General features: G+C 38.3%; 1 protein-coding gene across 5 annotated transcripts in view; it reads left to right on the top strand.

The window, feature by feature from the left end:
- Window positions 1-25795, top strand: part of DDX10 (DEAD-box helicase 10) — a 653321-nt gene that overhangs the window by 46205 nt on the left and 581321 nt on the right. For all 5 annotated transcript variants that reach the window (XR_009546788.1, XR_009546786.1, XR_009546787.1 and 2 more), the window contains exons 10-13: window positions 1484-1585; window positions 3006-3093; window positions 6529-6617; window positions 17163-17646. Coding sequence is in view for 1 of the 5 variants with exons in the window: in XM_007539286.3 (XP_007539348.1) it covers window positions 1484-1585; window positions 3006-3093; window positions 6529-6617; window positions 17163-17646 (763 nt within the window). In the remaining 4 variants the exon portion in view is untranslated. The remainder of the gene's footprint in view (window positions 1-1483; window positions 1586-3005; window positions 3094-6528; window positions 6618-17162; window positions 17647-25795) is intronic.

The raw sequence follows: 25795 nt of genomic DNA, 5'->3' as shown, positions 1-25795 counted from the left end.
AGAGTGCTTTTAATAAGAGTGTGTTTTCATTTGTTTATTTAGAAATTTTTCTCAAGGAGCCAATGATGTAGCACAGTGGCAGTGCACATACTTCATATGTGTGAGACTCTGAGTTTAATCTTGGGAGCCAACAACTATTTTCCTCCACAGACCCATACTACTTTTATGGATTAGCTGGACTATCAGGAAATCTGTGTTATACTTCTACAATTACCTATGGGTTGGTTTATTGTGACTTGCCTAAGTACAAACTTCTGATGAAGTGTTATGAAATAAGCTTTTACTTCATGAAAGTATGTGGATTAGAGCCAAACTTTGAACCAGAGTGAGATCTCTTTTCTTTTAACTGATGTTTCTGAACAATTTTATTACCAGGGTGTAAGTAAAATTCCCAGGGAGATGATTTGATATTTATTTATTTCTGCACCAGAGTTATTGCTGGGGCTTGATGCCTGCACGATAGCTCTATGACTCCCAGTGGCCACTGCTTTCTCCCCCCCCACCCCTTTTTTTAGATAGGAGACAGAGCAACACAGAATGATAGAGACCACAGCACTGAAGCTTCCTTCAGTGTGGTGGGGGCTGGGTTCAAACCTGGGTCGTGCATATGACAAAGCAGCGTACTCTACATATGAACTGTTTAACTGGCCCTCTTTTTACAGAGAGTGGGAGAAGGGGGAGCAGATGGGGAGTAGAGGTGCAGCACTGCTTTACTGCTTGTGAAGCTTCACTCCTGGGAACCTGGAGCTTGAATTCAGGTTCTCGGTCATGGTGATGTATGTGCTCTACTGGGTAGTGCCACCATTCAGCAGTGATGATTTTGTTTTGTTTTGTTTTGTTTGTTTATAATGTACTGGCTGACATATTGATCAAATGATCAACTTTATTACAACATTTTTATGACTTGAGTGAGAAACTGTTTCCTTAGCTAGCTCTCTGATTGCACTATAGCCTTAAAGTTACTAGGAATTATAACTAGTGTTGAATATTTAATATAAGGTATTGAGAGCCCTAGTTTGCTTTTGTCACAGAAGATTTAAAAAAGTGTTAGTAGGGAGCGGGTGGTAGTGCAGCAGGTTAAGCGCATGTGGCACAATGTGCAAGGGCCAGCTTAAGGCTCCTGGTTCGAACCCCTGCCTCCCCACCTACAGGGGGGTCATTTCACAAGTGGTGAAGCAGGTCTGCAGGTGTGTATCTTTCTCTCCCTGTCTCTCCACATCATCCCTCTCTCTGTTTCTCTCTGTCCTATCCAACAACAATGACAGCAATAACAACAACAATAAACAAAGGGAAAAAATAGCCTCCAGGAGCAGTGGATTTGTAGTGCAGGCACGGAGCCCCAGCAATAACCCTGGAGGCAAAAAAAAAGTGTTAGTAGTAATGACTAATTGGGTAAACTTGCTTCTGTATTGCCTATTCATCACATTCATGTTAAAATGGAAAATGCAGATTGTGTTGATAAGGTTTTGTTCTTTTTGTTTAGGTACAAGGAAGGTGGTGAAGCTTTATTAATTTTACTTCCCTCAGAAGAGAAAGGGATGATACAGCAGCTTCTCCAGAAGAAAGTGCCAGTGAAGGAAATAAAGTAAGAACTACTTGATGTCTTGATATAGTTTGGAAAAGGAGGGCATATCTTTTTTTTCCTGTCTATAATTTTTAAAAGTAGCAGCTACATTGATTAAAAACATATGATTATTTTATAATTTGATATATTTTGTGTATTGTGTATTACGAATTTAATCCTGATATCGCATATGCCAAAATAATTGCTTGTGTTCTGTCTTTTTAAATAAATTTTCAGTAAGTAAGTCTTTTATGTACTACTCTGTATCCCAACAGTCTGATTTCCTTCCACTCCCATACAGTTTTTAAAATTTTTTAAATTTATTTTTTTTTTATCAGAGCACTGGTAGGCTCTGGCTTATGGTGGTACCACGTGGGAGATTGAACCTGGGACCTTGGAGCCTCAGGCATGAGATTCTCTTTGCATAACCATTATGCTATCTAACCCCTCCCCCCAGTTGACTTATTTAACCACAGTTTCTTTTCTCCTTTGGCAACCTCTATTCTGTTAGAACCTAAGACTGCTGATGTTTTCATTGTTCTTTGTTTTAATAATCTTCCACAAATGAATGGAATTATGGTATTGTCTGTTGGAATATATTTAATTTAGTATATATAATCTCAGGGTCTGGTCCCTTCATGCTGCAAATAGTTGTCTGCCTACCTACCTTACTCCCTTGCTTCTCCTCCCCCTTCCTCCCTTCTTTTGTGCCTGAATAGTATTCTATACTGGATTGTACCACATTTTTCTTTAACCATTCTTTCCTTGGTGGACATTTATAGTTTCCATTATCTTGGCTATTGTAAATAAAGCTGCAGTGGACATAGAGGTGAATATATCTTTTGGAATAAGACTGCTTTCATAATTTTTGAATTGATATGAAAGTATAACAGAAATGAAATAGCTGAATCTCATGATATATTTCTGCTCTATTTTTTATAGTGACTACATCAGTTTTCATCCCTTCTAAACTTGTTTCTAGTCTGCTTGATAACAATCATTCAAATAGGTGTGAAGTGCTAGCTCATTGTTATTTTGCTATATATTCTTCTAATGATGAGATGCTGTATCCCTTTTTTGTGTATCTTTTGGCCAGCTGTATATCTCTTTGTTAAAATGTCTGTTTAAGTCCTCTTCATAACTTTTTAAAAATTACGTTGTTATTATTTTTTTCTTGTTGAGTTGTTTAAGGCATACTTGCTTTATTATATACACCTAATTATTTCTAATTCACTTGGCTGTCTACTTTGAATTTTAAAGAACTTTTCCAGAACAGTATTTAACTTAGGTTAGTGTGATTTCAACCCAATCAGGCTCATGGTTGAGAAGAAGTGATATTACAGACTTAAAAATAACTCTTGAGAAAAATAGGAAAATGCTATACTATTTTCAGCTTCTAACATTGAGATGTCTTACTTTAAATCTTTGTCTCATTATGAAGAATCAATCCAGAAAAACTTATAGATGTCCAGAAAAAATTGGAATCATTTTTAGCTCAAGATCAAGATTTAAAGGAGAGAGCTCAAAGGGTAAGTTATTTTTGAATTGTATGCCTTTGATGGAATGCAGTATATAATAAGGTTACATTTAAATTCTATCATTGCCTGTTAACGCTCAGCTTGCTTGCTTATGCTTCATATATTTAAATAGTGTAATTTTCAGCTAAGTTTAACTTATTTAAATCTTGAAAAATTATGTATGTCTTATATTAACCTGGCAAAATTTCTATTACTTGTCCATAAAGTTATGGAAACTTCTTCCTAAAGATGAGTAAGGGACCCAGGAGCTAGCTCCCCCAGTATAATGCACACTTCATTGTAAGTGCACAGCTATATTTGAGCTCCTGGTACCACACGGTAATAGCTGTGCTAGAGGAAGTACCTTGAATGGTAAAGTGGTGCTGTGGTGTCTCCCCTGAAGCCCTCTTTTAAGTTACGAAGGAAAAAAGAAAAGGGGGGGAAAAGGAGTCTTCCAGTAGTCATGGAATCATTCCGGCACAAAAGCTTTGGTGGGCAAAAAAAAATTGAGTATACAATGCTTTCTAGTATACTTGATAAAGTCATCAACGTTTGGTTTCTTCAGTGAAGTTTCTGTAACTCCTATACTTGATTTATTCTAAGCTATTTTTACATTATTAAAATTTTAGAAAGCACAGCATTCTCACTGATTTATCTTTGGGAATAAAATTATAACCTGTGATACGACTTAATTTTACCAAAATGCTTTTCTTGAATTAGAAGTTCTACTGCGTAGCAAATACACAAAGAATTATTATTTTTAGTTAAACTTATTCTTTAGTTCTTCAAGTGCACACTAATAGATTCTTTAGAAAACTCTACTTTAGAAAAGCTGATTCTGTAGAAAATGACGATGTGGGGTTGTTTTGAACTGTTCCTATAACTGTCTAATATTTGATAAATATTTGAATTCCCATTTTGAGACTTCATTTTCACAGCTCTTATTTATATAATAGTATGAGTTCAACAGATTATATATCCTGTAACACATGAGCAGTGAGCTAGAGACAAGAGATTCAAAGGGTTGATTCTGTTTCATCAGACAGGTGAATTGGGAGGAAGAAAGTAAAGGGCATTGTAAAGAGAGAGAAAAAGAGCCTGAGCAGAGTTTGGTCAGACTTTTATGTTCTGGTTTTGAAAATAGTTATTTCTAGTAAAGACACACATGTGTGTACACACACGCACACACACTTTTTTATTTATTTATTTTTTTTTTAATGAGAGAGAGAGATACAAAGAGAATGACCAGAGCATATGGTGGTGCTAGAAATTGATCTTGGCACCTTGGAGCCTCAGGCATGAGAGTCTTGCATAACCATTATGTTATCTCCCCAGCCCTCTAGCAAAGTTTTATTTGAAGAGAGCTTACATTTTTAAACTTATATTTTACCATACTATCATTCTTTTTAAAAAGACATTAATAAGGATAGCTAAAACTTTGAATGTTTACTATATACTAGACACTTAGTCATGACATGACTCTTCAGTGAAATTTGATAGGCCCTGTGCTACTTAATTTTTCTCACAACATATGAGACAGTTAGTACTAATTCATTATTACAGATGAGTCTAAGAAAATTAAAAAATATTCAGGGCAGCACAAGGACCAGTATAAGGATCCCGGTTCGAGCCCTGGCTCCCTACCTGCAGGGGAGTCACTTCACAAGTGGTGAAGCAGGTCTGCAGGTGTCTATCTTTCTCTCCCCCTCTCTGTCTTCCCCACCTCTCTCCATTTCTCTCTGTCCTATCCAACAACTATGACAACAATAACTACAACAATAAAACAACAAGGGCGACAAAAGGGAATAAATAAATAAAACAAATATTTAAAAAAAAAATTCAGGGCCACATAGCTATTAAGTGGTAGACCTGAGACTCCAACCTAGCATTGACTTTGCTGTTCAGAATTACCATGTTTTATCAGGAGAAATTAATTTCAATATATAAGAAAAGCAATAATTGAATTATGTAATGTTAGCATTACATAAGCTCATTTCTCTGAAATCTAATGAAAAGGGCCTCTCAACAAATTGGTGATTATAATTTTTCTTCTTAAAATTTTTTGGTATGTATTTTGGCTTGCAAACTTTGTGTACATGGTTTGTCTTGCACGTCAAGTTAGGAGTTAAATCTTTTTAGAAACTTCGTTAATAATATCCACATTTAAAATTAATAGACATGAATTCTGATACATCGTGATTTGCTACATACCTGGGTAGGTCTTTCAATCAGGATGTATGAAAGATTGGAAAATTGTTTCACTGGTTTGTGCATATAACAGATGAACCTTCCAGAACAAAAAGTATAGGCTAGTGTGTTGAAATAAATGATACGGGCCTGCGCTTTGGCATACCTGGATAAGCCTGCACATTACTGTGTTCAAGGGGAGCTGGGTTCAAGCCCTTACTCCTCAGTAGCAGCGGGATGCATCACACATAGTGAAACAAGTCTGCAGGTGTCTCTCCCTCAGCCTTTCTATTTCCCTCTCCCCTTTCAGTTTCTCTCTGTCCTATCAAATAAAATAGGGAAAAAAAGATGATTTGATTTATTGGATTTTACGCATGATTGGACAGAATGGCTAGCTGTGTTGGCAGCCTCAGCAAATCACCTAGTTTCATAGAAGTGATTTTCTAGCTTTTGATTATAATCTGGATAGAACAAAAATCATAAGCAACTGAAGTGATTGCTTGTGAATGGTTGTAATGGGAAAATTAACTTTGAATTGGTGCCATTCCTTGTTTTTTATACCTGTGGAGACAGAGAAACCAGTTGGAAGATTAATGTGATTTATTTTGAAGAAAGGATTAGTGGAAGTTAAAGAAAATGTGAAACTAAAGAAATACAGAAGCGATAAAGATACATATTTTGCAAAATATAGTTTTAAAAATTAAAAAATACATTTCTACATGCATCTTCATCTTTGTTGTTTGCTTATTTTTACAAACTGACAAAGTATCAGGACCATGTTTATGTTACAGTTTTTCTTTTTTACCCCCCCCCCAAAAAAAAAAAAAATAGAGGCTTTATTGTTAATGAGAGAGGGAGGGAGAAATAGAACATCCCTCTGGCACATGTGATGTTGGGAAATTAACTTAACTGCATGCTTTGAGGGTCCAACACTTTATCCACTGTACTACCTACTAGGCTACATATATATTTTTTATATTTATTTATTTTCCCTTTTGTTGCCCTTGTTTTTTTATTGTCGTTGTAGTTATTATTATTGTTGTTACTGATGTCGTCATTGTTAGATAGGACAGAGGGAAATGGAGAGAGGAGGGGAAGACGGGGGTGGGGTGGGGGGATAGATACCTGCAGACCCGCTTCACCGGGTGAAGCGACTCTCCTGCAGGTGAAAAACCTTTGATTTATCCTAATATCTTAGTTTAAATTTATCTCTCATTTCTGGCTGTATATATTACATCTTTAAACTACTTATATTTACAGTGTTTTGTCTCCTACATCCGTTCAGTTTATCTGATGAAGGATAAGGATGTATTTGATGTAAGCAAGTTACCTGTACCTGAGTACGCCCTGTAAGTATTCATATTATAATTGTAATTGTGACTCCTCAAACCTTGATTCTCTCATGAGAGCCCTAGTGTAAGTCACTCTGCTTTGTGACACTGGAGGCAGAGCAGTGGAAGAATGTCAGATTTGTATTGCATGAGTCCCTGGCACTGCATATTCCAGAGTTATTCTCTGTATCTCTTTCTCTTTAATAAATACATTAAATCAATCTTAGAAAAAAATACTGATACAAAAAAAAACAACCTGAATTTAGTGTTCACTTCTTGTTAGCAGGAAGTAATTTCTTACATGCATTCTTTAAAATTTACATTGATAGTGCGGTCTGGGAGGTGGCGCAGTGATAAAAGCTTTGGACTCTCAAGCGTGAGGTCCTGAGTTTGATCCCCAGCAGCATGTGTGCCAGAGTGATGTCTGGTTCTCTTTCCTCTATCTTTATTTTTTAAATTCTCTCTTCTCCTATCTTTAATTTCTCTCTCCCCCTATCATTAATAAATAAAATAAAAATAATAAATTAAAAAATTACATTGATAGTTCCCTATAGTAAGGTCCTTCAGGAAATGGAGAGCAGTTGGTAAGTGTTCTTTGGATTCTTTAAGTCTGTGTGATCTGCTTGTTCTTTGAAATGTTACCCCAATTTACTACAGACAGTTCTATGCTTTGTTTGCAAATCTGTTGTTAATTCTTACCCTATTTTATATAACTTTTCTCACTGCTTATTGCATGAATATTATTTTTTTTACAAAAATATTTATTCCCTTTTGTTGACCTTGTTGTTTTTTTTGTTGTAGTTATTATTGTTGTTGTTGATGTCATCATTGCTGGATAGGACAGAGAGAAATGGAGAGAGGAGAGGAACACAGAGAGGGGGAGAGAAAGACAGACACCTGCAGACCCGCTTTACCACTATGCTGGAAGTGGGTGTTGGCAGGTCGATCCATGCTCAGTCTGTTTCTGTTTTTCCCTAGTGGGGTAGGGCTCTGGAGAGACAGGATTCCAGGACACGTTGGTGAGGTCATCTGCCCAGGGAATTCATGTCATCGTCATGGGAAATAATGACTTACAAGACATTTGCTACATGGGTACAGTTTCTTACATTTCTGTAAGAGGTGTCCACACACCATTCCCACAACCCACTTAGGCTCTCTTCCAGCGTTGTGGATTGGGTTCCCAGTGCCTAGTCATACCATTCCTTCCTCCCCAGTACCCTTCTACAGTAGATCAGGCCTAGTCCAGGTTTCATCCTGTGTTTTCCTTTACTTGCCTTGTTTCTTAAGTTCCACCTCTAAATGAGATCATCTGGCTGATTTCACTTAAAATGATGAACTCAGTTACTATGGCAAAATAGTGTGGAAATGGAACTATTGGTCTTATGTGGCTTAGTATTTGAAGAGAGATTTATTTACTTATCTTTTCAGCCATATGGGGGGAGTATATATTAAATTTTCCTTTAACTTACATTTTTTATAGTGCAACACGTGTTTAAAAGTTTAAATTTATTACTTTTGGTTGGAGTAACTGGTTTATAAACATTATATAAATTTCAGGTATACAGATTATTATTCAACATCTCTATGTATTCTACATTAAGAAAACTTAGTTTTCATCGATTGCCAGGTAATTTGCCATAGTCATCACTCCTTCCACTTTTCACTATGCAGCTCCCATTTTGTTTTATTTTTCATAATCTAAGTATTTATTTATTTATTTTCTTTATTTATTAATGAGGATAGGAGAGAAAGAACCAGATAGCACTCTGGTACACATGCTGCTGGGAATTGAACTTGGGACCTCGTGCTTCCAAGTCCAACACTTTATCTATTGTGCTACCTTGGACCGACCACTATTTTGATTGTTGATTTTTTTTTTTCCTTGTCTCCAACTTCTGAATAAAATCAGATGGCATTTGTCTTTCTCTGACTTATTTCACTTAGGATAGTATCTTCTAGGCCTATCTATGTTGTCCCAAATGGCAGGGCCCCTCCCTCACCCCCTCCCTCCCATCCTTTATATTTTTATTTGATAGGACAAAAAAATTGAAAAGGTTGAGGGCCCATCTGAAAAGATCTGTGTACACATATGTTCTTAGCAGCACAATTTGTAAGAGCCAAAACCTGGAAACAACCCAGGTGTCCAACAACAGATGAGTGGCTGAGCAAGTTCTGGTATATATACACGATGGAATACTACTCAGCTATTAAAATTGGTGACTTCACCGTTTTCAGCTGATCTTGGATGGACCTTGAAAAATTCATGTTAAGTAAAATAAGTCAGAAATGGAAGAATGAATATGGGATGATCTTACTCTCAGGCAGAAGTTGAAAAACAAGATCAGAAGAGAAAACACAAGTAGAAACTGAACTGGAATTGGTGTATTGCACCAAAGTAAAAAACTCTGGGGTGGGGCGGTGGGGGGGGGGGGGGGGAGAATACAGGTCCAAAAAGGATGACAGAGGATCTAGTGGTTGTTGTGCTGTTATATGGAAAACTGGGAAATGTTATGCATGTACAAACTATTGTATTTACTGTTGAATGTAAAATATTAATTACCCAATAAAGAAATAAAAAAAAGGGGGTTGGGGGAGATAGAGAGGGAGAGAGAAAGATAGACACCTGCAGATCTACTTCACTGTTCATGGAACATCCTCCCTACAATTGGGAAGCCAGGGCTCAAACCCAGGTCTTTATGCTTGTTAATGTGTGCATTCAACCAGGTGTACTACTGCCTGTCCCCATACCTCTGAGTTAATGTTTCTATATTCCTTTGGTAAAGACTGAGAAGTAGAATAATAATGATTATTTTTTGGGTTTTTTTTTAAAGATTTTATTTATTAATGAGGAAGATAGGAGGAAAGAGAGAAATAACCAGACATTACCCTGCTACATGTGCTGTCAGTAATTGAACTCAGGACCTAATGCTTGAGAGTCCAATGCTTTATCCACTGAGCCACCTCCCAGACCACACTGAAGTAGAGTAATTAGGGGCCAGGTGGTGGTGCACCTGGTTAAGTGCACACATTATAGAACACAAGGACCCAGGTTCAAGCAGGTCTGCAGGTGTCTTTCTCTCTCTCTCATTTCCCCATCTCCTCTTAGTTTCTCTCTCTATATATCCAATAATAAAGTAATTATATGTATATGTAGAATAATTAGATCATATGGTATTTTCAATTTTTTTTTGATTCTCCATACACACACACACACACACACACACACACACACACACATTTAGCATAGGAACTGTTGTACCAGTTAACATTTGTGCCAACAGTATACACATACTCCCCTTTCTCTACATCCTTGTGCTAATTTTGACATTATTGTTACTGCTATTATTAATAAGAAGCACTCAAGGAGCGTATATTCGGATCCACCTGTGGGAAAAGCATTGACTAAAGCCTTTTAAAACCCCCTTGAGGTTGATCACACTTATAGTGTCAGCATGAAATTTCTCAGTCTGTGATGGAACATGTGTTTTCTGGGCAAGATCTTTATATTTGACTTGCTCTCTAGGAATCTGAGTGCCTTTACTTTTATTTGAATTGATTCTAATAAATCTTGTATCTTGGTGAGCTGCTGTTTTTCATTCTTGTCAGATTGAGAGTTTAACAGGTATTTTACCAATTTTAACATTTTAGAATTCTTTAAATTGCCTGATAATAGAGTAATGCCACTCACTTTTTTTTTTTTATGCCATGGATAACACATTTGGTTTGCTTCTCTGTTTATAAATACCAGTACTAACTTTATATTTCTAAATATAATTTATATAAATCAGTAAATTAAAAAACAAAAATAAATATAATTTATAGATGATTTTTTTGTTTTAAGATAGAAGCAAACCTAAGAGACAAGTCTTTGTGATTGTATATGCTCAAGACTTTTTAAATTAATTAATTAATTAACTAATTAATTGTTTTTTTAGTAGAGAAAGAGAAATTGAGAGGGGGGAAATTGTAGATATAAAGAGCACTGTTTCACCACTTCTGAAACTTTCCCTCTGCATGTGGGGAGAAGAAGCTTGAACCTGGTGTATTGTTAACATGTGTACCCTACCAGGTGCACCACTGCCTGGCCCCCAAGACCAGAGCACTGCTTAGCTCTGGCTGAAGGTGGTGTGGGGGAATGAACCTGGGACTTTGGAGCCTCAGGCATGAGAGTCTCTTTGCATAACATTATGCTGTATATCCCCCCACCCCACCTTTGTTTTTTATGTCTGATATTAGAGGAGGAGATAGTGAACTCCTGCGGCTTTTGTTACTAGTACAGCTTAATTTGGTGTTTTCAGTGAATTTTATGGATGATTAGATGTATATTTTCTTTTTAAGTCCTTAATACCTAAGTCAGTGTTATATATGCAGGTTATAAGAAAGATTTTACTGAAACGTTTATATTACTAACAGAAGATGTTTTAAATGTCTATTGTGTAAAGTTCACTATGTTAAAATTTAAAATTATAGATATAGGTGCCAGTTGGTGGTGCACCTGCTTGGGCACACATACAACTATGCACAAAGACCCAGGTCAAGCCCTGGTCCCCATCTGTAGTAGGGTAGCCTCACAAGTAGTGCTGCAGGTCTCTGTCTATATCCCTCTTTCCTCTCAGTTCCTCTCTATTCTATTTAAAAAACAAAACAAAACAAAACAAAACAAAAATAGAAAAACTGCTAGGAGCAGCGGATTTGTTGTACAGGCACTGAATCCCAGATATAACCCTTAGAAAAACTGTGTAAATGTAATTATAATATGTTGGAAGGCATGATTTGATGGATTTAATTTCTAATTCTAACTTTTAGTCCCTCCAACAGTAATAATAGCAAATGCTCAAGAGTTGCTGCCATGAAGCATTTTGTCTCCTCTCCCCCATCACCCTTTCTTCCTTTTATCTCTGTTCCTTCTCTTCTACCTTCCCTCCCTGCCTCCCTTCCTTCCCCTTCTAGCCTTCTCTCCATGACTTGGCTATGGTTTCATTCCTGCATGATTTCATTGCTTCTGGCAATCTCTTTTTTTTCTTTTTTTTTCAGATGAGAGTGAGACACAGAGAGAGAGTGAGAGAAACAGAGGAGAGACACTACAACAGCATTCCACCATATGCAAAGCTTCCTCTTTGCATGATGCTCCCAAGGATCAAATTCTGATGCTTGTACATGTTAAAGTGTGTGCTTTACCTGGCTCCCAAACTACTTCATGCTTACAGTGATTTTGTTTTGCAAATAGGAAAATTCAGGTTACAGAGAGGTTAAATATTATCTTTGATCACGTAGTTAATAGGTGACAGAACCAGGATTTCAACCTTAGCCTTCCTATTTCTGAATCCACCTCTCAGTTACTGTGAACCATAATTTATAGGAATAAAGTCATTAGATATAATTTTAGCTGCTCATTTTAGTAGGCTTTGCTTTAAGAGTTTACTTCTATTTTGTCAGTGGATACTAGAAGTTAGGGGAAGATCTGAACTTAGAAGGAAAAAATAAGTTTTTTCTTTTCTTAGTAGTTTACAAAAAGTTTCTGCCTGCACTATGAATCCACTGCTCCTGGTGGCCGTTTTCCCCCCATTATTATTATTATTATTTTAAAATTATTTCTTTATTAGGGAATTAATGTTTTACATTCAACAGTAAATACAATAGTTTGTACATGCATAACATTCCCCAGATTCCCATTTAACAATACAACCCCCACCAGGTCCTCTGTCATCCTTCATGGACCTGTATTCTCCCCACCCACCCACCCCAGAGTCTTTTACTTGGGTGCAATATGCCAATTCCATTTCAGGTTCTACTTGTGTTTTCTTTTCTGATGTTGTTTTTCAACTTCTGCCTGAGAGTGAGATCATCCCATATTCATCCTTCTGTTTCTGACTTATTTCACTCAACATGATTTTTTCAAGGTCCATCCAAGATCGGCTGAAAACGGTGAAGTCACCATTTTTCACTGCTGAGTAGTATTCCATTGTGTATATATACCAGAACTTGCTCAGCCACTCATCTGTTGTTGGACACCTAGATTGCTTCCAAGTTTTGGCTATTACAAATTGTGCTGCCAAGAACATATGTGTACACAGATCTTTTTGGATGGATGTGTTGGGTTCTTTAGGATCTATACCCAGGAGAGGAATTGCAGGGTCATAGAGTATCCATTTCTAGCCTTCTGAGAGTTCTCCAGACTGTTCTCCACAGAGGTTGGACCAATTTACATTCCCACCAGCAGTGTAGGAGGGTTCCTTTGACCCCACAACCTCCCCAGCATTTGCTGCTGTTACCTTTTCTGATGTATGACATTCTCACAGGAGTGAAGTGATATCTCATTGCTGTTTCAATTTCATTAGCTGTGATTGGCCTGTTCATGTTATCCACTTCCTCTTTACTTAGTTTTGGAAGTTGGTAGGTATGTAGGAAATCGTCCATTTCTTCCAGGTTCTCTAGCATGGTGGCATATAGTTGTTCATAGAAGCCTCGCAAGATATGTTGAATTTCTGCGGTGTCTGTTGTGATATCTCCTCTTTCATTTACTATCCGATTTACTTTGGTCTTCTCCCTTTTTTGTTTTGTGAGTCTGGATAAAGGTTTGTTGATTTTGTTTACTCTTTCGAAGAACCAACATTTACTTTCATTGATCTTTTGTATGGTTTTCCTATTCTCAGTGTTATTTATTTCTGCCCTAACTTTAGTGATTTCTGTCCTTCTGGTTGCTTTAGGGTTCCTTTGTTCTTGTTCTTCTAGGTCTTTAAGATGTGCAATCAGGCTGTTTATTTGTGCTTTTTCTTGTTTCCTAATGTGTGCTTGTATAGCTATGAACTTCCCTCTTAGGACTGCTTTAGCTGTGTCCCAAATATTTTGATAGCTTGTGTCTTCATTTTCATTGAAGTCTCGAAACACTTTGATTTCTTCCTTGATTTCCTCTTTGACCCAGAAGTTGTTAAGAAGTGTACTGTTGAGCTTCCACATTTTGGCACTGTTACTAATCTTTTGTTGATTGATAAGTGTTAGTTTAATTTCACTGTAGTCTGAGAAGATGCTTGGGATGATTTCAATGCTCTTGAATTTGCTGATGCTGTCTTTGTGGCCTAACACGTGGTCTATCCTTGAGAATGACCCATGTGGATTTGAGTAAAATGTATTCCAGTTTCTTGGGATGAATGACTCTGAAAATGTCCAGTAGTTCTAGTTTATCTATCTCTTCATTTAGCTCCCTTATGTCTTTATTGATTTTCTGCCTGGATGATCTTTCAAGTTGAGAGAGTGGGGTGTTGAAGTCCCCTACTATGATTGTGTTATTGTTAATATATTGCTGTAGCTCTTTCAGTAGAAGTTTGATGTATTTAGATGGCTTCTCATTGGGTGCATAGATGTTAATAATTGTTAAGTCCTCTTGATTGACTGATCCTCTGAGCATTAAGTAGTGTCCATTCCTATCTTTTCTGATCTTATCTATTTTAATGTCTATCATGTCAGATATGAGAATAGCTGCTCCTGCCCTTTTTGTGGGCCATTGGCTTGTATGATAGTTTTCCATCCTTTCACTTTAAGTCTGTGTTTGTCTTGGTGAGTTAGGTGGGTTTTCTGTAGACAGCATATTGTTGGGTTGTGTTTTCTGATCCATCTTCCTACTCTGTGTCTTTTAATAGGTGAATTCAGGCCATTGACATTTATTGATATCAAAGATTGAAGATATTTTAACGCCATTCTTGTAGAGTTTTAGAGTGTTTTGATATATGTCCTATTTGTGGTGGTCTGGTTGTTTATAGGAGACCTTTCAGAACTTCTTTCAGGGCAGGCTTGGTGATGGTTGCTTCCTTCAACTGTTGCTTGTCTGAGAAGGTTCTGATGCCTCCATCTAGTCTGAGTGACAGTCTAGCAGGATATAGTTTTCTTGGCTGAAAGCCTTTCTCATTGAGCACTCGATAGATATCTTGCCATTGTCTTCTGGCCTGTAGTGTTTGTATGGAGAAGTCTGCTGCTAATCTTATGGGTTTTCCTTTGTAGGTGACTCTTTGTTTTTCTCTTGCAGCCTTCAGGATCCTTTCTTTATCCTTATTCCTTTCCATTCTAAGTATGATATGTCTTGGTGTCTTTAGGTCTGGGTTAATTCTGTTTGGGACCCTCTGGGCTTCTTGAATCTTTATGTCTTTGATGTTGTCTAGACTAGAGAAATTTTCAGCTATTATGGTCTGGAGAATGCTTTCTTCCTCTCCTTCTCTTTCTTCCTCTGGTACGCCAATAATGCTTATATTTTTTATTTTGAAGTCATCCCATAGGACTCTGTTGTTGTTTTCAGCATCTCTTAATCTCTTTTTGAGATCTCTTACTTCTTTTTTAGTTGTCTCTAATTCATCCTCAATCTTGCTAATTCTGTCTTCAGCCTCATAGATTCTATTCTCTCTGCCCTCTACTGCTTTCTGGAGTTCATCTATTTTGTTGCCCTGCTCTGATACTGTTTTAGCTTGTTCAGCTAGTTGAATTCTCAGCTCAGCGATTTCAGCTTTCAGCTCTCTAATAACCATGAGATAATTAGTATTTTCTTTCATATTCTCATTTGTTGTTCCTGCATTTCTGATTACCATTTTTTCAAATTCTTTACTCACTCCTGTTATTATTTCCTTAGCTAATGTTTGGATGTTGAACTCATTGTTTTGTGCTTCAACCATTGGAGGACTTTTAGCTGCACTCTTGTCCTGGTTCGATTCTCCAATATTTTTTCTTGTTGTTTAACCATTTTATATATTATGTTATGAGTTCCCTTTATCGGTACTTTTCAAATTATTGATCACTGTTGACTGGATTGACTTGTGTCTAAGTAAGTTAATTAAAGTGTTCACAGTGGTGAAAGTTAACAGTTGTTTCAATTCCTGAGTTGGAGCTCAGTGGTATTAAAGCCTCTTTTTTTTTTTCTTCCCTGTCGGCTATGGGAGCTTGAGGGCTTTTAAACTATCATTAGGCTTCTTAGCTTAATCACTGATTCCTGACCAAGAGATAAAGCAGGATGTGGCAGAGATAATCCAGTGGTTATGCAAAGAGACTTTGACAGCCCCTCAGCTATGCCACTGAGGTATAGGTCTTCTCCTGAGTTTCCTGGTTAGATCTCTGTCCCCTGGTGTCCTTCCCTTTCACTGCTCCAGATTCTGAGGGTAGTAGCAATGGAGACTCAGAGTTGCACTTGGTGAGTCTCTGGTGAGTCCTCTCCTCCCTTAAGCTGTCCCCTTGTTGGTGGAGCAGACTGGAGGTGGTGTCTCCACTGATAAACTGCTGAACTGTTAGCAGTCAATCTCTCCTTAGGCTCCTCTCTCCTCTCTGTCACCAGCCACATGTGTTTGTATTCACCAGTGACTTACTGGTTTCCTGTGGTCATTCTAGTCCTGTCTTGTTTCGGTCCCAGGTGGTCTCCTTTAGTCCTGTCTTGTTTCCGTCCCGGGTGTTCTCCTTTGGTATTCCTAGTTGATCTGGGAGAGGAGAAGAGAGGAGAGGAGAGGAGAGGAGGAGAGGGGAGGGGAGGGGAGGGGAGGAGAGGAGAGGAGAGGAGAGGAGAGGAGAGGAGAGGAGAGGAGAGGAGAGGAGAGGAGAGGAGAGGAGAGAAAGCGATCTGTTGCTCATAGCTCCGCCTCCGGAAGTCTTCCCCCATTATTGTTGTTGCTGTTATTGTTGCTGCTACTGTTATTGCTGTTGGGTAGGACAGAGAGAAATTGAGAGGGTAGGGGAAGACAGAGGGGGAGAAAAAGATACCCGCAGACCTGCTTCACCGCTTGTGAAGCAACCCCCCTCCCCCGCAGGTGGGGAGTTGGGGGCTCAAACCGGGATCTTTTCGCTTTGCATTATGTGTGTTTAGACTGGTGTGCTACTGCCTGATCCCCCCCTCCTTTTTTTTACTCCCTAATAATTTGATTGGAAATAAGGATTTCTTAAAGTATAATTTAAGCTCCCCAAAATATAGTATGTACTTGGTCTCCTAGAGTATTATGTAATATACCCAGTGACCAGACCCACTTCTGCCCCAGAGTGTCTTGGTCTGTTTTGTGGTCACTATCTTTTCAAAAATGATTTAGTATCTGTTGCAGAAGGGGACAGTAATATTTCAGTGCATTCTTCGCAGAAAACCAGTCTTTCCTTTCCTGGCCATGCATTTTCAGCTTCAGTACGTAGATTTTTACAGAGTGCTTTCATATAGTTATTAAAACATCTCTACAACAATTGTGAGATAGGCCTGGTTTTTCTTGTTATCTCATGTTTGGGGGAGTAGAGACTGAGAGAGCTAACCTGAAAATTGACAAATCTAGTATTTGAATCTTATTTCTGGTCTCATGCTCTTTATTTTATACCATGTTAACCTCTTAATGAAAAAATGGAATATCTGTAATGTTTTATGACAGGTATTCAGTGTTTTTTGACTTGCTTTTTGGATCACCTAACCTGCCACAATAATGTTGCATTCAGAGGAAGATTTGACTTACAAAAATGCTCTGAAACATATGTCAGCTCTTGAGAAATTGTTTTCTAATACCCATAAATAGACCATGCTTACTGTGCATTGAGATAATTCTCCATTTTCCCATATTTAAGGTCTCTTGGTCTTGCTGTGGCACCTCGGGTACGATTTCTTCAGAAAATGCAGAAGCAGTCTACCAAAGAATTGGTGGTGAACCAAGATAGCAAAGTAGCTGAATCAGAAACTGTCTCTCTCACCGATGATGAAGTAGAAAAGTTCAGAACCTACTTCAATAAGAAAATGTCTATGCTTCAGAAAGGTGGAAAAAGACAGGAAGAAGCAGAGGACAGATTGGCTGATGTTCCTAGTGATGATGATGCAGAGGACAGACTCACTGATCATTCTAGTGATGATGAGGAAGAGGACATGGAAAAGAAACTGGGAAAAACTCAGCCTCCAGATGTTCCTAACACTGATGAGGCCCAGATAAAAGGAGCATCTCTACAGTTCTTAGACAGAGATGATAACGAGGATGAAGATGAACTTGAAGCTGATTTCTTTAAGGTGAAGCGGCACAATGTGTTTGGGCTGGACCTTACAGAGAATAAAGCATTACAGGTAAGTTCATTCCCAGTGGAGGATCCTCTTTTTCTCACCACTTCTTACTACATGTTGCCTTTGGGTGGATTATGGGAGATTAAGAACGAGGAGAAATTTGTTTCTTTGCAATGGACTCTTCCCTACTTCTCTTTATTTAAACATAGGACAGGTGCTAAAGGCTTCTCAGTCTGCATGACTTTGGGAACTCTAAGCAGCTGGCAATTTTAATCTTACAGGTTACTTGTTTTCTGATGCATAGTTTAAAAATTATTTAGTTGTTATTATTGCTATCTAGTTATTATTATCTTTTTTTACCAGAGCACTGCTCAGCTCTGGCTTTTGGAGATGCTGAGGAGTGGAGCTGGGATCTCTGGTGTGCTGCCAATGATGCTGTTTCTGTGGCCCTCTAAAGCCCATTTTTAAAGTTAACCAAAGTCATGGAGTTCCATGGTTTATGACATAGGGATTCTTTATTGTGCTGCTGCTGCTGCTTCTTCTCCTCCTCCTCCTCCTCCTTCTTCTTCCTCCTCTTCCTCCTCTTCTTCTTCCTCTTCTTCTTCCTCTTCTTCTTCTTCCTTCTTCCTCTTCTTCTCCCTCTTCCTGCTCCCCCTCCTCCCCTCCCCTCTTCCTGCTCCCCCTCCTTCCCTCCCCTCTTCCTGTTCCCCCTCTTCCTCTCCTCCCCTCCCCCTCCTCTCCTTCCCCTCCTCCTGCTCCTCCCCCAATGTGGTTCTTAAAATAGTCTGACTTACGTTGCTAACAAATGTTCCTTACAACAGATTACCTCTATAAATAGGAATTTTACTTTTAATGAGGCATTTGCTTTTGAGCAGCAGTCCAGTACCCTCAATAGAGGGGCAGCATTTTTTTTTTTTGCCTCCAGGGTTATTACTGGGGTTCGGTGCACCACGAATCCACTGATCCTGGAGGCCATTTTTTCCCCTTTTGTTGCCCTTATTGTTTTATTATTATTGTGGTTATTATTATTGTTGTTGCTGTCATTGTTGTTGGATAGGACAGAGAGAAATTGAGAGAGGAGGGGAGACAAAGAGGGGGAGAGAAAGACAAGACATCTGCAGACCTGCTTCACCACTTGTGAAGCAGCTCCCCTATAGGTGGGGAGCCAGGAGCTTGAACTGGGATCCTTAATGCCCGTCCTTGCTCTTCGCGCCATGTGCGCTTAACCCACTGCGCTACCGCCCGACTCCCTAGATTTAGATTTTCTTTAATCTTTCCTAACATTGTTTTTAGAGTTTTAAGTTCATAGACTTGCACTTACTTTCTTAAATACATCTCTTAACTATTTCATAGTTTTCAATGCCATTGTAAATGTGTTACTTTTCAAATTTCATTTTCTTGGACAGAGAGATAGTTTATCAGTCATGGTACATGCTGTGTGCCATGTACACAACCCAAGTTTAAGTCCAAGCACCTCAATGAGAGGTGCTATGGCACAGGAGGAAGCGCTGGCACTGTGGTGTCTCTCTATTTGAATGAAAAAGCAGTCCAGGAGCAGAGAAATCTTATATGCACAAGGCCCCAGTTATGTCCCACCCTCCCCCAAACAAATAAAACAGTTCTTTGTTGCTGGTATTTAGAAATACAGTATTTGAGGGGCTGGGTAGTGGTGCTTCATGAGTGGTAAAGCAGGGCTACCGGTGTCTGTCTCTCTCGCTCTGTATATCCCCCTTCCTTCTCAATTTTTGGCTCTCTATCCAATAAATAAGGATAATTTTTTAAAAACAAATATAACATTTGTATACCAGTCATTCTAAACTAATTTAGTTTAGTGATTCTTTGTGAAAGGAGGACAAGGAGGGTGTTATCTTTACATTATCACATTTATGAATAAACATGGCTTTATTTTTTCCTTCAAAATCTATATGCCTTATGTTTCATCTTACCTGGTTATATTGAATAGAAGTCATAAAGTAAACTTTAGTACCTAGTGAGAGAATGTTTTTTTGTTGTTGTTGTTTTTATCTGTTCCAGAGTTCCATGTGCTAATATTTTAAGGATCTTTCTTTTTGCATTCATGAGAGGTAATGGCTTATAGTTTTCTTGTAATGACTTTGAAAGCATGACATGTTTAAAGCTTTAGATACACTTTGTCAGGCTCTCCTACAGAGGAGAGAAGTCTTATTGATTATTGTGCCACTGACTTTTTGTCAGCATCATTGACTCTTAGCAACACTGAGTATAGCTTTTTTTTTTTTTTTTTACTGGTTTGAAACAGTGAAAAATATTGTCCAATTGTTGGAGTATTTCTTAGGTTTGTTTCTATTATATTGGTCTCTTTCCTGTTGATTTGCAGGGTTTCCTTAAACATTAGTTACTATCCTGGATTTATAGGTCTTATTACACATTATAACTGTTTGCTTGCTTTTCCTACTTGATTCTAAGTTTCCCAGAATAGTCATACTGGCACACACATACATCTGTACTCGAGCCCCCATCTCCCCACTTATAGGGAAATTGTCACGTGTGGTGAAGCAAGTCTGCAGGTGTCTGTCCCTTTCTCTCTCTCTCCTCTCTCTCTCCCTCTCTCTCTCTCTCTCTCTCCCTTTCTCTCCCTCTCTCTCCCTCTCTCTCCCCCTCTCTCTCCCCCTTCTTTCCTCTCAGTTTCACTCTATTCTATCCAATGAAATGGAAAAAAAAAGCCACCTGGAGCAGTGGTTTGTAGTGCTACCACTGAACCCCAGAGATAAGCCTGGAGGGAAAAAGTCATATTGGCCAGTATGTGTTCAGGTTCTGACACTGTGCCTGGCATCTTGCTCAGATGTGCCAATCACAGATGTGTTATAAACCAGTGAATTACTGAATTTCTTTTATATATATTTTTCCTTTTGTTGCCCTTTTTTTAAATTGTTGTTATTGATGTCATCATTGTTAGAACAGAGAGAAATGGAGAGAGGAGGGGAAGACAGAGAGAGGGAGAGAAAGACACCTGCAGACCTGCTTCACCACCTCTGAAGTGACTCACCTGCAGGTGGGGAGCTGGGGGCTCGAATGGGGATCCTTAGGCCAGTCCTTGTGCTTTGCACCACATGCGCTTAACTCGCTGCACTGCTGCTTGACTCCCCTGAATTTCTGACTTTTTTTTCCTGTGACTTATAGAGAATTCACATACATGTGTGGTTTATTTTTAGATTTACCTTGCTGACTTAAAAGAATCCAAAAAATGTCCAGCTTTCTGTAAAGGTGCACAGGTGATATACCTGAACCAACCAAGTTTTGTTCTTTGCTATTCAAATTGTAAATGAAATCTGATAATTATGTTAGACTCTGCTACTTAGAATATTTTTACATGGTGTATTTTAAAACACTCTTTAAATAACTGCATTCTCCCCCCCATAATAAATTGGAATGTTAAGGCATGTACCATTTGTCCTATGAGTGGAGAGGGAGTCATGAGGAGTAGAGCATGAGGGAGGTGGGTGAGAAAGAGCATAGGCAGAGTGCTCAGGCACTAAGAAGTCTAGTTACCTTTCCTTAGTAGGCAAGAGGCTTTTCTTTTGGTTGCTTTTTAAAAAAAATTTCTTTATTGGGGGATTAATGTTTTACATTTGACCGTAAATACAATAGCATAACATTTCTCAGTTTTCCACAGAGCAATACAACCCTACTAGGTCTTCTGTTATTCTTTCTGAACCTGTACTCTTCCTCCCCCCCCTGCACCCCCCCCCAGAGTCTTTTACTTTGGTGCAATACACCAACTCCAGTTCAGGTTCTGCTTGCGTTTTCTCTTCTGATCTTGGTTTTCAACTTCTGCCCGAGAGTGGATCATCCTACATTCATCCTTCTGTTTCTGACTTACTTCACTCAACATGATTTCTTCAAGTTCCAAGATGGGCTGAAAATGGTGATGTCACCATTTTTAACAGCTGAGTAGTATTCCATCGTGTATATATACCAGAACTTGCTCAGCCACTCATCTGTCGTTGGCCACCTGGGTTGCTTCCAGGTTTTGGCTCTTACAAATTGTGCTGCTAAGAACATATGTGTACACAGATCTTTTTGGATGGTTGTGCTGGGTTCCTTAGGATCTATCCCCAGGAGAGGAATTGCAGGGTCACAGGGTAGGTCCATTTCTGGCCTTCTGAGATTCTCCAGATTGCTCTTTGGTTGCTTTTATTGGCAGTTGGTTGTCTAGAAAGTTAATTTCCACAGAAATAGTATTAGATTAAATTGAAAATGATTTGAAAACCTTTCCTAAATGGGAGAATGAAAACTTTTAAGTCTGTCATTCCTTTGACATTTGATAATTATTTAGACATGAAACTGATAGGTGAATTCCATTTGAACTCAGCAAGTGTCCTTTTAGTTTTCCTAACAGTAAACATAGGTCAGTTTAATTATAAGATTTGAATGACAATCAGATTTCCTGTATTTTACTATGTTCTATTCACGTTGTCTTAGATTTTTTGGATAGCACTTCTTTAACTTACTATTGATGGTAAAGCATAGATTAGGTAACTATAAAATCACAACAAGTAATCTCTTAAAAGAATTACTAAGATCTAGGGGTCAAGGGTGTAGCTTGGTAGGATGCAAGCTACACACTCGGTGGAACAGGGCTACCGGTCTTTCCCTATTTCCCCCTTCCCTCTCAATTTCTATCTGTCCGTACAACAAAAAAACAAACAAAATCACTGGGAATGATGGATTCATTGTGCAGAAATGGAGCCCTAACAATAACGTTGGTGGTAATAAAAAAATAAAGAAAAGAAAAGAAAAGAAAAGAAAAGAAAAGAAAAGAAATGGAAAGCATCCAGCTTCATTTGTATATATAGGAAGGTACTTAGTTTAGTGGTCTTGGGGAAACAGCTCAGTGGTTTACCAGCAGTCCCAGGTCCTAGCCCCAGTATGACCATAAGCCAGAGCTCAGCAGTACTTTGGTTAACAAAATAAACAAATACCCCTAAACTGACATAGCAACATCCTTTGTTTTTATTTCTTAATTCCATTTCATGAAGTATAATAGGAAATTTCTTCCTTGAAACCTTTACTTTTTTTTTTTTTTTTTTTTTGCCTCCAGCATTATTGCTGGGGCTCAAATCCACTGCTCCTGGAGGCTATTTTTTCCCTTTTGTTGCCCTTGTTATTTATCATTGTTGTTATTATTATTGTTGTTATTGCTGTCGTTGTTGTTGAATAGGACAGAGAGTAATCGAGAAGGGGGGAAGCAAGAGAGGAGGAGAGAAAGATGCAGACCTGCTTCACCGCCTGTGAAGTGACCCCCCTGCAGGTGGGGAGTCAGGGACTTGCATGCCTGTCCTTGCGCTTTGCGCCAGGTGTGCTTAACCTGCTGCTCTACTGGGTGGCCCCCAGCCTTTACGTTTTTACCCCATTGATCTCAGGATGTCAGTTGTTTGGTCAGTATTTTTCATTTTCAGTATTTCAGAACTTAACCTAAACAAATGTCTTAATTTTCATTTCTTCTGTATTTGGTAGTTGCTGAAATTGTCATGACCTTTTTGTGCTAGACTGAGTTGAATTAAAGAGAAGAGAGAGCTCTTTAGTATAAAGCCTATGAGTCAAGATCACTGTACTCTCAACTTTGGGTACTATGAAATAAAGCAATAGTGTAATATGATCTTAAATGTTGAGTAATTCAAATAGACTTGTTATAATTTTTTTTCTATTTTTCCCTACCTATTACTTTGTTCTTTAGTTATGTTTTTTAGATTCATTCTGATTCAAAAGGAATAATTACTGTGACTTGAAACTTCGCAGTATATATTAGTATATATATGCATATACACACACTCTTTCTTTTCCTTCCCTATTTAAGTTTATACACAAACGATTTCTTGTGAAGGTCAATTCACAGTAGAAAGCTGAAGATTTTTGACTTTTATTCTTTAGCTTGCTGGATGACATTTTGACTTACTGCTTTTCATTTCCTACTTCTATGTAATATTCAGTATTTAAAGTATCTGCTAACTGCTAAATTTTATGAATTTTACAGTTTAAATTTCATAAGTAGGTTTATATATATTTGGGTATGGTTTTTTTCTTTTTAAAATAAAGTGGAGAGAATAAAATAGATATCTTATTCTTGATTCATTGACTTGTCCTTGAACTTGACCACAGTATTCAGAAATAAGTGTTTCAAAGTTATTAGAAGTGCAGACCTATCTAACAATATAGCTGTAGAGACTTTAATCTGCTAAGCTCTTTGCTTATGAACACATTGATTCCCAAAATACTGTTTATAAGACCCTTTGTGAGTCTTAGCAGTAAGTAATTATTTGTGTATTTACCCAAAGCTTTTTAATGGGAATTCTGTTCTTGTGGTGGCAACTAAATTTAACTCTTGCTTTCTTCCAGCTCTTAAATTATCTAAATGATTTTCTGTTTTGACTTTGTTCTTTCCAGTGTATGTTTTGAAACATAACTTTCAAGATACAAGTTGAATATATATTTTTTTTACTTTTAAAAAAATATTTATTTTCCTTTTGTTGTCCTTGTTGTTTTATTGTTGTAGTTATTGTTGTCGTTGCTAGATAGGACAGAGAGAAATGGAGAGAGGAGGGGAAGACAGAGGGGGAGAGAACGATAAGACACCTGCAGAACTGCTTCACCGCCTTTGAAGTGACCCCCCTGCAGGTGGGGAGCCAGGGACTCGAACCAGGATCCTTATGCAGGTCCTGCATTTCATGCCACATGTGCTTAGCCTGCTGTGCTACCAGGACTCCCACAAGTGTGGAGTAAAATCTTAAGAAGTGCAAGGCACTGCTGAAGCTAGTGCCATCTGTCAGCGACAGAGTAAATCACATTTGCTTTGATGTAAAGCTTTGTTTCTTACCACAAAGTTGGTATTTTAGATGGAAAGGAGGACATTTTATTTTTATTTTATTTTATTTTTTTTTAAATATTTTATTTTATTTATTTATTCCCTTTTGTTGCCCTTGTTTTTTTTTATTGTTGTAGTTATTATTGTTGTTGTCGTCGTTGTTGGATAGGACAGAGAGAAATGGAGAGAGGAGGGGAAGACAGAGAGGAGGAGAGAAAGATAGACACCTGCAGACCTGCTTCACCGCCTGTGAAGCGATTCCCCTGCAGGTGGGGAGCCGGGGTTCGAACCGGGATCCTTATGCCAGTTCATGTGCTTTGCGCCACCTGCGCTTAACCCGCTGCGCTACAGCCCGACTCCCTAAAAATTTTTTTTTTAAATATTTTATTTATTTTCCCTTTTGTTGCTCTTGTTTTTTATTGTTGTTATAGTTGTTGTTGTCATTGTTGTTGGATAGGACAGAGAGAAATGGAGAGAGGAGGGGAAGACAGAGAGGGGAGAGAAAGACAGACACCTGCAGACCTGCTTCACTGCCTGTGAAGTGACTCCCCTGCAGGTGGGGAACCGGGGGCTTGAACCGGGATCCTTACACTGGTCCTTGTGCTTCGCACCACATGCGCTTAACCCGCTGCACTACCACCCAACTCTCAGGACATTTTATTAATGAAAGCTTCATAAGATTTTTAGGACCACCCAGTGAAATATTCAAATATATGCTGATCACCTTCTATATGCTAGGCATTAAGAATAGCAATGATATCTTCTTTTTTCATGAAGTTTATAGTCTAGACGTGCAATGAAACACAGTAAGAGGAGGCAAGGCAGAGTTCAAGGGATGGGATTGCAACTTCAGAGAAATTAGTGAGAGGTGCCTGCCTGGGAGTGTATACGATGCTTTTCTACCGTGGCTCAACCTTTAGAAATTTAATTACTGAGATTATGGTGCTCTCTATACCCATATGTACCTGCAAACAAACAATGGTGCATTTTAAAATAGTAAACATACTCAAACTCCTTTTTTTCCTCCCCCATGATGACTCCATTATTGCTTTTATTAAAATATGTAATTTCAAAAACATTTTCTCTTTGCAGTGTGGGAGGAAGCATATTGGATAAAGCATGAGGTCCTGAGGAGTTTGATCCCTGGCATCATATATGCCACAGTGATTCTCTTTTCTGGTTATTTATTTATTATTTTTTATCAGTCGATCAATCTTCAATTTTTTTTTTCCTTATTAAAGCATTGCTGGTGCCCTGAGCAAAAGTATAATTTTGCTGGTTGCCTACATATGAGAGGCAGACCAGGTGTGGGAGGTGTAAGATAATTCACATAACCCTGGAACTTGGTACTAGCAAGTTAGAGTAGTTGCA

This window comes from Erinaceus europaeus, chromosome 20 (assembly GCF_950295315.1).
Source record: "Erinaceus europaeus chromosome 20, mEriEur2.1, whole genome shotgun sequence".
NCBI classification, from domain to species: domain Eukaryota; kingdom Metazoa; phylum Chordata; class Mammalia; order Eulipotyphla; family Erinaceidae; genus Erinaceus; species Erinaceus europaeus.
Note: the sequence above shows the minus strand (reverse complement) of the source record. Positions and strands in the feature narration are given on the sequence as shown.